Below are 12,745 nucleotides of genomic sequence, written 5' to 3'. Positions count from 1 at the left end.
TCACTGAGTTGCTTAGTGCCTCACTTTTGCTGGGGCTGGCTTTGAACTTGCAATCCTCCTGCCTCAGCCTCCTGAGCTGCTGGGATTATAGGTGTGCGCTACCGTGCCTGGCCATGTTTTTATTTATGTTTATGATTGGTGACTTCACTTTTACCAGTCTTAGCACTGGAAAGTGAGGCTATTGATTTCAAGGAAATAGAATCCAGTTTGTTTACTACTTAGGGTCTCAAAATCCAGAAAATCAGGTTCTGCCCTACTTGAAATATAGTTACACCTTGGAGGCAATCTGGTGAGGTGAGAAGTATAGATACATTATATTTTGTAACCCATCATCTGGATTTATCCTCTTTGATGTTGGATGGGTAGTTGGTGAATTGAATTGACCATCTGAGTATTTATGGAGGACTACATTAAGTTTGGGATTAGGCAGTGTTGAGAAGGAAGTCTCAAATATGGAGGAGAGAAAGACACTTACCAGACAAGACTAGACTATGATTGATGCTTTAGAAGACATCTGAAGTCCTTAGGTGGTTCAGGGGGAGCAACAAGTGAATTATATTGGAGAATCTGAGAAGGGTTTTTTTTAGAAGAGATAGGATTTGAGTTGGGCTTTTAAGGATGGGTAGAGCTTTGCCAATGTGGGAGGAAACGGTCATCATGAAGAGAGGATACAACTTTGAGTAAAGTTCTAGGAGCGAGACCTTCTGGCCAAGTGAGTCTTGCATGGAGAATATACTGAAAGATAAAGCCCAGAGGTGAATAAGGGCCAAAATGAAAGGGCTGTCACCTGTAGACAGGGCAAATTTGACTTGGTGTTCAATGAGGAATCAGAGAGTGCCTTTAAGTCAGAGCAACAGGACCCTCTCCATGGGCAGTAAGACACCACTGGTTAAGAAGATGGTTTGGAGGAAGAGAGAATAGAACTAGAAGGTAGGATTTTTCACACAGTCTTGTAACTTTGCCAGTGAGGTTTGCCCCATCCAGAATGTGCCTCCCTGTCCTTGAAAAGACTTCAAACACTTTCTAAAGCCTTCTCAACTTCCTCACAGCCCGGGCCATACTGCCCTTTTCCAGGTTGATTTGAGTGTGCTCATGTGGTTCTCTCTGCTCTTGGGGGGAGTGCCCTGTGTGGTTCACCTTAATAGTTCCAGCATTGCACAAAAGTGCCCAGGGAGTGTCTAAATGATTCATGAAGAGGAGATGGCCATAGTCCTGGGGAGAGAGAAGAAGCCCTGAACAGGGTACCCAGAAGGTTGTTCTAATGTGTTTTTCCATTCAAAGACAGCCGAGAAGAAGTGGTCCTTGGGAGCATTCCTCTACCCAGCTATGTGATCTCACCTGTGGCCCCTGAGGATCGCATAAGTCGCAAGTACTCCTTTAAGGTAGTGCCCCTTCTCTCTCTTCTGCATCAATTCCATGTTAAGCTGTTCTGAAAAATGCCTTTATACACACAGTTGCTTTTGGGAGGAGGGAAGTCGGTTAGGAAGCTAGAGAGTTTCAGACTCAGATTAACAAATATATAAATTATTTAAACTAGAATAACATGTCAATAGTAATTTCATGTGGATCTGAACTTTGGAGTCCTCCAGCTTTGTTCAAGTATTAAACCCTTTCCTCCCCCATGGCTACTATATATTGCCTTCTTATCAACTTAATCAGCCAGTGTACCCAGTATCCACCCATTTAGTGTAATTGATGATCCCCACAATGGACTTATGTCAATTAAATTATGAGTCCTCACATTGAGGGATGGGAGCCTGCATGTTGAAGAAACTGTCAGGTTTGTTCACTTTATTTATCTTGTGGTAAAGTCATTAGAATGAAATTGATTAAATCCCTAGGCAGATGTTTCCACCAGCAGAACCCCTTTTCTGCTCCCTTTGTGTCATGCCATTTGGAGTGTGTGGGGCGGAGATCATTGGTGACAGTCCTTTGGTGCACTCTGACACTTGTGTGGAGGTTGTAGGAAGACGGTGCTTAATCCCAAACTTGGGAGTCCTGAGGCCTTCTCCATTGGTGGCCTCCACAGATTCCTTTACTGCAGTACTTCTTTGGTCCCTCAAGAATGGTGAGGGGATCATCAGTTGTACTAAGTGGCAATTCAGTTTACAGCATTTAGAGCAGAAGTCCCAGAGAACATTGCGGCAATAGCCCTGATGACAGTAGAAGAGAATCTCTGCCCTCTCACAGCTGCTCAGGGTAAAGAGAATGCCATCCACTTCAAGCTGGGTAGGGTCTCCTGACCCTACTATTCCTCTCACTTGGCTCTCATATGTTGGGGGTACAAGGTGAGTATTAGGCAGCAGGCATTATAGCAGAGTCACCTTTTCCAGGCATAGATAGTTGAAAGACCATGGAAAAGGCCCAGTCAGGACACCCGCCATTCTCTGGAAGGGCTGGCCAGTGTTAACATGTAGTGGCTGGGGTGTTATCATTTGGTCCTCAGTCTGTGAGAGGCTTTTGCAAGTGATCTTCTGCACCAGCATCTTGAACTGGAATCTATGGTGGTGCTTACTGAATCTACGGTGTCACCTACTGTTTTAGTCATCTTTTTCACTACTGTGACCAAAAGACCTGACAAGAATAATTAGAGGAGGAAAAGTTTATTTGGGGGCTCATGGTTTCAGAAGTCTCAGTCCATAGATATCTGGCTCCATTTCTCAGAGCTTGAGGTGAGGCAGGACACCATGTCGGAAGAGTATGGTGGAGAAAAGTGGCTTAGGACATCTCACCAGGAAGCAGGCAAAAGAGAGCTCCTTTCAACAAGGGCAAAATATATGCCCCAAAGGCATGCCTCCAGGGGCCACCTCCTCTAGTCACCCTGGCTGCCTACAGTTACCATTCAGTTAATTCCTATCCGTGGATAAATGCACTGATTGGGTTCACACTCTTATAAACCAATCATTTCACCTCTCTAAGCTTTCTTGCATTGTCTCATACTTGAGCCTTTGGGGGCTACCTCACATCTAAACCATAACACCTACTTTCCTGCTACCTTCCCTTTCCAAGGGAGCACGAATAAGCTGATACTTCAGCTTCATTTATCAGCAGGTTGGAGCTGTCCTCCCTCATGTCAAGTGTTACTTCAGAATTGCTACAGATCTGTGATTCTGGCATTTTCCTTCACTTCTGAGGCATGGAATAGTATTGCCTTCTATCTGTAAAACCAAGTGCGTTCATGCATGTTAACTCATTTAATGCTCCTGGAGAACTTGAGAGGTCAGTATTATTGGCTATTTTATATATAAAGGAAGTGGGGGTCAGAGAGCTTTAGAAACTTTGCCCAAAGTCACAAAGCTGGAAGATGATGGAGGCCACACTCTACCTTGAATTCTATTCTCTTTCATTTGAATTACAGGGAGGAGGAACAGTTTCTCACTCTTCTTCTCTGTTTTTCCTTTCATGTCTTCTCTCAGTCACTTCCTACACATTGCAGGAGGTAAAAGAAGGTTTGAATGATCATTTATTGTATTGTTTAGAAACTCTCCTTTGTAACTCAGGAGCTGTTCTGAAATCATATTGTTCAATGGTTTTTGAACTTGCCTTTTGCAGCCTAAAAGTCTTCCTTAGAAAACCCTCCTTTCTGGGTTGAGCATCACTTCTGGGCAAACATGCTGCACATGGTTTGGGATGGAGCAGCATTTGGAATGTCCTTAGAGTGACTTATTGTGACTATATATATTTCATCTTAACACTTCATTGGGAAGTATAAAAATAGATTCTAAGAAAACATATGTGTGTTAAACTTCTTCTTCTCCCTTTCTCTCTCCCTCTCCCTCCTCTTTCTCCCTATTCCCTCCTTAGGAGGACTTCACCAAGTGATGGGGATGTAGTTCAGTGGTAAAGCACTTGCCTAGTGTACACGAGGTCCTGGGTTCAACCCCCAACATCCCAAAAAAGAAAGGAAAAGGAAAAAAACAGATTTCACCAAGAATGTTCTCCAAATCTGCCAAATCTGGGAGACAGAAGGCATCATGTGTTTAGGAGTACTTGGGGTCATCAGGGTCTAAAAGAGCAGATAAAGCTTCTGCAGATCTGGTCATGGTCAGCAGGTTCTGCAGAAAAGGCATTGTTTTCCTGAAACAGAAAGATTTCCCTTTGGGTTGCAGCATTGTTCTTTGGGGTGCTAGTGAGTGGGCTGTGGGGCAGTTCAGAATCTGTGTTCTTAGACATGCCAAGAAATGCAGTGTTCTGTGTCCTGGGCCTCACAACTTGGGCTCTTCTCTATGCAGAGCTGAAGCTCTCCCAGTGGTGCTCTTCCCTCCACTTCTTTATGCTAGTCATGCTGGCTTCATCCTGAAGATGAATACTTTGTGCTCTCGTCCTTCTTGGGGTTGCGGCCTCTCCGCCCTGCTACTCCTACTAAGTAGCTGCTTATCATGTGGAAGACAGCTTGAATGTCAGTTCCTCTGAGTCCTTCTCTGGGTCAGGCCATGTTCCCATTGCCCTCTCACAGCATCCTGAACCTTTTGATAACATTTACTATGGTTGTAGATCCTTGTCCTAGGGCTTCTCCTACTTGTCTGTAAACTGTCATGGCCTTTTTTCAGGCTGCCCCTCCAACTTTCAGGATACACTTTTCTATCTAGTAAACAACAAATGATGAATTATTGTTGCATGAATAAGTTCAAGGAGGATCAACCAGTTGGTGGGCCCTGGCCTTCTGGGTGTTCCTTTATTTCCCACATAAGTTTTTTTTTTTTTTTTTTTTCCTGTTCTAAAGGCTGTCCTGAGGGGTTTGAAGTAGAAGGATTCTGGATCCCTTCACCAGTGCTGTATCAAGACCTGAGGTTTAAGAGTCAGCAGAGCAGTCACATCCTAGGTACATTATGTTTTTGAGGGAAATGCTTCCTTGCTCACAGCCTCATTTTTTTTTTTTTTTTTTTTTTTTTTTTTTTTTTTTTTTTTTTTTTTTTTTAGGCATAGCCTGGTTTCTGTTCAGTCATATAAAGTTGCCAAGTAGGATTTTGTTAACCAAGAAGCAGAGAAGAGAGAGGAAGAGGTCATTTCCTAGATGAGACTAGGGAGGAATGAGGAGACTTCAGGTCATCTGGGCCCTGGCATCTTCCTCAGGCTCAGGAAATCTTGGGCTTGGGTCATTTGGCCAGATGAAATGGGAGCTCCAGTCCTTCTTGCCCTCACAGTTAAGATATCTAATATGCACCAGCACAGGCAGCATGCATTTGGGAACCTGCTCTTCAGAGCCAAGAGCAGCAGGCACACACCTGCTACAATTTGATTAGTGAATGAGTTTATATTTGTGATCTTGCATAACTCCTCTGTGATGCTAGGTGCAACTCTCAAGGCCCATTTGTTGACAGACGTGCAAACTCATGTCTGCATGCTTGAGGCATGTCCTGGGTTGATTCCTGGACAAGGCTGGCTACATGAATTCTTGTACAGCAGAGACCTACCATTTCTAGTATGCCTTAGAGAATTCACTGTGTTGTGCCTGGTGGGGTGAGCGCTTGTCCCAGAACCCTCTGTGACTAGGCAGAAAATGCTAAGAATACTCAGGAGACACACTGCTGATTCTCAATAAGACATGAATAAGTTTCTTCTCTTTCTTATTGCTGCATTTCCACCTTGCTAAGATGGAGGAATCCATCCTCGGACCAGAGATACCCCTAAGATATACAAAGGAAGAATGTAAGGTTTCTTCAGTCACTGTAGGGGCTTTGAATGAAGGCCAAGTTTGCCTAGACTCCTTTGACACTGGGCTAGGTGAACTCAAACATGTGAATGTCAGAAGAGGTCCACATTTAATATGTATTTTAGACTCATGTTAAATGCAAGGAGAAATAAATTCTGAAGGTTCATCTGAGAAGTTTTCATTCTCCCATTTTGGAAGCATGCAATCTTCTTGCTTTTAATTTTACTTTTTAAATTTTTTTTGGTCCTTAGTGGAGTCTGCCTTTCATTCTGGAAATAGATTATAGGACCAGTGATCTGTATAATCACCTTCATTTCTGGAGAGGACCTGCAAGCATTGTACAGAGAAGTCTGGATGTGAAGTCAGACCTGGGCTCCAACTCTTCCTTCATTCATTTAACACACATTTATTTAATATCTACTATGTGCCAAACACTCTTCCTGGGGATACAGTAGTTCACAAGATAGAAAAGGTTCCTGTTCTTGTGGAATTTATAATCCAGAGGAAGAGACAGATAATAACCTGGTGACAAACAAGTGTGTAAAATTAATAGTACCAGCTAATGATAAGTGTTATGAAGAACCTGCTATCTGGGAAATTTACCTAACATCTCAGAGCTTCATTTGATGCATCTGTAAAACAGAGATTCTGTCTATATTCTCAAGGCTATTGGGATTAAAATGAGACTGAAATCATGGAAATACTTAGGAGACACGAAGTAGGCACTCAGTAAATCTTATTTCTATACCATCTTCCTATGTATATTGGGTGGGATTTTACTTGCAAATTTAAAAAAATTGGTCTCTACTTATCAGAGCACAGGGAGAGAAACTAGTGTAGCCTCTGATTTGCAAACCATCCCAGTTGCTTTTCAGGGGTCATGCCCAGCACCTCTTCCCAGAAAGCACCTTGAGACAGAAGCACTTAAATGATGCACGAGAATTTTTAATCAAATATTGGTTAGCTCTACAACTCTGTAGTGACTATTCGAAGAGACAGAATACCAGCTTCTATGGTGGAAATGCATCACATTTTGTGCCATGCAGTTGAAGCACAGTGGGCATGGGCCCATTTGTCTCTATAGAGACACCTTGCTGTGTATAAAGGCCCCTTGGACAATGTTCTTTCAGTGAGATATGAAGGGGGCATTATCTTGGTGAAAGCACCAAGCCACATGTTGCTGCAGCTGATTTTGACTCAGTTCTTGTCTGATTTTAGCCAAACCAGGAATTATGTGCTTTAGACAAACAAAAACAGGGAATCCTAAGAGTCTACTTTTACTGAATAGGGATTAAAAAAAAAAAAAAAAAGTCTGTTTCTAGGGCTAGGGATGTGGCAAAGGGTAGAGTACTTGCCTAGCATGCTTGAGGCCCTGGGTTTGGTCTATAGCAACACACACACACACACACACACACACACACACACACACAGCGTTCTTAAATAAGCATAGCCTCTGTGCTCCTTGGTAAGCAGAAATTGGATAAATAGAAAATAGCTGCAGGGCTTTTCTTATGGACAACAAACATAGCTCTCACTGGGCCTTACAGCACTAAGGAAGCAGAATCTAGCCCGACATTTTCCAGGTGTGGAACCAAGCTGGTTGGTGCTGCAGTTTTTAGTCTGGAAGGGGAAGAACATGGCCAGCTGTTTCCTTCTTCTTACTCCTAGATGGGAAATGTGTACTAAACTCTCTTTGTCCTGGATTTCCATCTCCATGCTTACAGGCTGTGCACACAGGGATGCGAGCACTCATCTACAACAGCTCTACGGTGGGCTCTCAGGCTGAGCAGTCAGGCATGAGGACCTACTACTTCAGTGCTGACACCCAGGAAGACATGAACGCCTGGATCAGAGCCATGAACCAGGCTGCACAGGTGCTATCTCGATCGTCACTGAAGAGGTCAGTTCTGATGGAGTGTCCCTGCCAGAGCTTCCTACTCTGGGATGGGAATCCAAATAAATCCTCTGATTCCTGAAATTCCACTGTTTACTCCCTGGTACTAATCATTCCTCTCTTTGAAATTCTTTTTAACAATGAGTGCCTCTAGGAGAATCCATAAACAACTAACACAAGTTGCCCACCCCAGGTGGAAGTTCCCCTTTCTTTACTAGATAGAAACACTAAGGTCTGGAGGGGTGTACCAACTGCCTGGGATATACAGCCATGGGAACTGGTATATTTGTGCTTCTCTATTTTTATTCTTTTCTGTGTGGTAGAAGGTACAACCTTGGGGCACCAGATTGGGGAAGAGAACATGGCTGGCAAGAAAGGTCTTACCAACTGAAAGTGTGCTACAGCTGCCTACCATGTTCAGTGCTTCTTTCCTTGAGTGGTCCAACCAAGGATATAGTGGGGGATCTTGAAATTCCTGAGTCTGTTAGTTATAGATGACACCCTGAGAAAATGCTGAGGAGGAGTAAGAGCAGAGTTGGAGACCCAGAGAGAGAACTGAAAAGCCCCAAAGAAGTTTAGTATATATTTAGCTAGTCCTCATTGGACATGGGTCCCATTTGACCACAGAGACACCTTGCTGGGTGTACAGGCTCCTTGGACAATGTTCTTTCAGTGAGACTTGAAGTGGGCATTCTCTAGCAACCTAAAAGTACAATGTTTGAGTGACTAGAAATGAATTTCACATTTTCTAACTTCTGATTGTGTAAGTTTTGGCATTCATGTTATTTCCCAGCATTATGCTCTCTTTCTCGAGGCAGATAAACCATTGATATATAGTTATCTCCTTCAACAGGGCAGGTTGGGGTCAGGCCCTATTCTCCAGAGCTCCCTATATAACACCTCAGCCCAAGCATTTATCACACTGGGTTTTATCTCCCCTTCTGTCGTCTTTTCGGTATCCTAGGCTCCACACGGGAATTATCTTTGTTTCTTCTGCACAACATCTGACACAAGCTCTCAAATGATTATTGAGTAACAGGTTGAAAGAATGTATGAATGAATATGCTGAGCAGGACAGAACCAAAGACTGAGCAGTTTCCCCATGGGCCCTGAACCAGTAGCTCTTTACTACAGGTATTCAGTCAGTTTTGACTCTACCTTCTAGCATTGTCATCCAGCCTGAATTATTCTGTGGTGCTTATGATGACATGAAAGCTTCTCCAAGTAGCCTGCAGGTGTCTGTTCACAATGTCATTAGCATTCCCTAGGAGAAAGAAACTGAATAGGTTTGACACAACTTATTCTTGGTACACATGCTAGTCCCTAATGCCCCCCCCACCTTATTCTTTTAAAATTTTTTTTTTATATTTACTTTTTAGTTGTAGTTGGACACAATGCCTTTATTTTACTTATTTATTTTTATATGGTGCTGAGGATGAAACCTAGGGCTTCACACGTGCCAGGCAAGCGTTCCACCGCTGAGCCACAACCCCAGCCTTTACACTTTATGTAAAGTCAGAGGGTTTCTTCTTATGTTCCAGCTTTGTTCAATGCATTGTAGCCAATTAGTAACTAGAGTACTGGGTAAAAGAAAATTTGAGAATAACATGGGCCTTAACAGGAAAAGGTGCTGTGATTGACAAATGACATTTGCCTCTCGAGGATTAATTTGCTAGCCATGATTTGGATATTTTTTGCTCTTCTTACCTGAAAAATATGTAATTAGCTGTCATCTTTTGGTTTTAGAAGGGATCCTTTCCTTTTATGGTCTCAGGCCATTGTATTGTCTCTAACTTTTCTCTAAACTTTTTGAAATTTATTCCTGTTTTGCTTTTAATAAACTCTTAAAAGTCCATGATCATGATTGTCCAAGATTCCTTCCCTCTTAAAAAAGAAAAAGGATAAAAAATAAAACTAAAAAACTTGTTCTCTCTTCCAAGCCAGAATAATAAAGACATAATAACATTTTCCCTTAAGTTCTTGAGAGGAGAAATTGTCAGCCAAGCAATAAAGACTTATTAAATGTTCTGTTTTTCCAGAATAAGATGTTCAGACATTTGGTTAGTTAAAATTATCTGTCAGGCAGACTGAATCTTGCCTCTACTCTAGTCTGGTCTTGTGCATTGCAGAACCACTCTCTGTAAGTGGGTGGCCCCAGGGGTAGCTTTTGTTCTCTCCCTCTGTGATTCTCACCCAGATCCTTCTGTCCTCATTCATATAGATATTGCTTTCTTGGTGAATGATGGTGTATTAATAGCACTCATGATTGCAGGTGAATGAAAGCATAGAACAATCTACCTTTAAAGAGGGAAAATCATTGGTTCATGTCACTGAAAAGCTCAAGATAGATCCAGCTTCAGAATAGCTGGTTTCAGAGATCAGACAATATCATTATAAATCATTCTCTCAGGCCCTGGGCTTTGCCCACCTCTGGGTTGGATTTAGTCTTGAGCTCCACGGGAAGGTCCCTAGCACATCCAGGATATGGGGGTAAGATAACTGCAGTAACCCCAGACTTGGCCATCAAGGTTAAAGTCAGCAGGAAAGAACCAGAGTCTTGTCCAGAGCTCTGAGATTCATCCAGAGTAGACAGGCTGAACACACATATATATCGTAAACCATCCACTGTGGCCAGGGATGCATCATGCTGATTGGCACAGGCTGATTAGCACGTCTCACTTCTGGGGACAAAGGCTCAGGCTATAGGGGATTGAGGATGGGTTTCCAAGGAAAGGTCAGGGCTATGGACAGAGGACCCAGAATGGTTTGTTATAATGAAGTAAATGAAGTAAAGGGAGCACCAGCAACATTGTCTAGGCTGGCTGATTCACCCTCACTTCCTATTTCTTCTGTTTCTTTTGTCTCCTCCTAGAGCTTAGTCTCTGATTTCAGATAGACTTGGGTTCAAATCCTAACTCTCCTGCTTTCTAGCTATAAACTCTAAGTTATGTGTGTTTTAAAAATATCAGTTTTCCTGAGTTCATAGGATCTTTACAAGGATTAAATGAATGAAAATGTAAGGTGCTTACTTAGCAGAGGCCTGAGAGACATAGTAGGTGCTCCATAGCAGATATGCTGGCTTTTATGATGTTTGGCTTGGTGATATCCCCCCCCACCACCAAACACTCTTCTAGTTTCATCATTAATCCTCTAGATCATGTTGATCATGAGTGTCCTGTGAGCAAATCACACACTCTCCCTTGCCAGGATGTCCCCCTCCTCTTGCCATGTGAGCTGTGGCTCGGGAGTCCAGGCTCCTTGCAGCACTACCCCCAGCCTGCTCGTCAGCTCCTGCCTCCTCCAGCCTCTTCCTGTTAAAATTATGTGGCTCAGGAGCAGAGCTGAGGGTCCCTTGCTGCTCCTCCTACCTTTGTCTTCTCGTTTTCTGCACTGGCTTCTGAGTCCCATGAGAGTGCCCCCACATGCTTTTAAGGGGATCGCAGCGAGCCCTGCTAGTAGAGTCTGCTCCCCTCCCTCTTTCCATAATTGCTTCTCTTTCATTTTCATATTCTGCCACTCATCTGACCCTGGATTCTGATTTTTGGTTCCCTAGAGCCTCCTTGAAATCTGTATCCCCAATTTATCTAAGGGTGCTTTGTCCTCTCTACCAAACTGAAGTACTAAACAAGGAGGTCCACTTGCTTTCACAGCTCTCAAAACTGACAAGTGATTCAGACAGAAGGGCATAGCAGAAAACAACTCTCCCCTTTTTTCAGTCTCTGAGCCTTTCTGGTGTTACTGTAACCCTGTTTCAGGACCAAAGAAATTTAAAATCTAGTTACCTTTGGAGTAAAATCCAATTTCCTTGGCAGGGCTGTATGGACCTGGTCCCTACAAACATATTTGGTTTACCTCTTGCCATTCTCATTCCGTGTCTCAGCCATATTGGAATTTCAGCAACGTGAAACCCAGTGCGCTTGTTCATGCATTCATCTATACATATTTATTGAGGGCATATTGTGGGTTAAACACTGATGAACGTGGCAGTGTTTAAAGAGAGAAGCAAAGTCCCATGCAACTTATATTCTGGAGAGGAGTGAGAAGTAAGCCATAAACAGGCAATGAATTAACAAGAAAATTTTTATCATGATCTATGCATGAAGACAGTAAAACATGAGATAGGGGAGGGTGGGACCAGGGAAAGGGAGTAACCCATTCTGTTTGGTGGTCAGGGGAAGTCCTCTATAAGAGGATGATGTAGAGGTGAGGCCAGATTGATATAAGTCAAATTTGCAAAACTTTGAGGAAAGGCATTCTTGGCAGAAGGAATGGCATGTGCAAATGCCCTGAATCAAGAATGAGCTTAGTGTGTGGCTGAATCAAAGTGAACAAGAGGGAAAATAGACTGTGATAAGATCTGGGAGGAAGATAGAAGTCTCAGATGAGGTGCCAGGATTCCTCTGGGCTTTGCTCATTTTCAATCCCAGCTCTCTCACCCTTACCAGGATTACTCCAACACATTCTTCAGATCTTCGTTCCTTAGTCATAGATCTTTCGTGCTTAAGTTATGGGCCTACTTTTTCATTGTCATCCCAATCAGACTTTAAGCTACTTGAAAACAATAAACTCATTCATCAGGGCCTAGAATAGTAAGTGTTCAGTTATGGATAAGTGCATGGATGTTTGGCTGGCCAAGCAGGTATGAATGCATGAACAAAATAGCTGTGAAACCTCTACCTATAAGATATTCAAATAAGGACTTGGGATGACTGGGAGCAATCTGAACACTCACTCTTCTAGGATTTGTGCATAGGGAACCAGCCTATTCAGAAAGCGCCCCCACACACCAGGCTGTCTGTACTTGTTTGAATAATTGCATCTTTTGCCTTCACATTCTGATCTCCTTGGGTAATGTTTGGTAGGACAACCCCTGAGGCTAACCCCGGAGGCTGGAAAATCTCTTGGACCCTCAGCAGAATAAGGACTTTATAGACACGTTTTTTTAGCCTGGTGCAGGGCTTTGGAGTCAGTTCAGGTGGGATTCAAGTCCTCTTTATGTCACTTGTGTATGATTCAGGGCAAGTTGGTCAACCTCTTTGAACTTCACTTTCATTACCTGTAATGAAAGAATAATAACATCTCCTGCCTTGTGGATTTGTGTGATAAGAAGAGTTAATAAAGTGCTTAGCTCAGGTTTTCATTTCATGTAGAATTATGATAGCTGCCATTGCCATCGTCCCTATCCTTCATTAGAGATG

The 12,745-nt window shown here is 43.0% G+C and overlaps 1 protein-coding gene across 7 annotated transcripts in view; it reads left to right on the top strand.

Annotated features, from left to right (window-relative positions):
- The window catches only part of Plekha7 (pleckstrin homology domain containing A7), a 206,555-nt gene that overhangs the window by 141,749 nt on the left and 52,061 nt on the right, over positions 1 to 12,745 (top strand). For all 7 annotated transcript variants that reach the window (XM_076846949.2, XM_076846948.2, XM_076846944.2 and 4 more), the window contains 2 exons: positions 1,282 to 1,382; positions 7,378 to 7,553. In XM_076846949.2, the coding sequence (XP_076703064.2) occupies positions 1,282 to 1,382; positions 7,378 to 7,553 (277 nt within the window). The remainder of the gene's footprint in view (positions 1 to 1,281; positions 1,383 to 7,377; positions 7,554 to 12,745) is intronic.

This window comes from Callospermophilus lateralis, chromosome 2 (assembly GCF_048772815.1).
Source record: "Callospermophilus lateralis isolate mCalLat2 chromosome 2, mCalLat2.hap1, whole genome shotgun sequence".
NCBI classification, from domain to species: domain Eukaryota; kingdom Metazoa; phylum Chordata; class Mammalia; order Rodentia; family Sciuridae; genus Callospermophilus; species Callospermophilus lateralis.
Note: the sequence above shows the minus strand (reverse complement) of the source record. Positions and strands in the feature narration are given on the sequence as shown.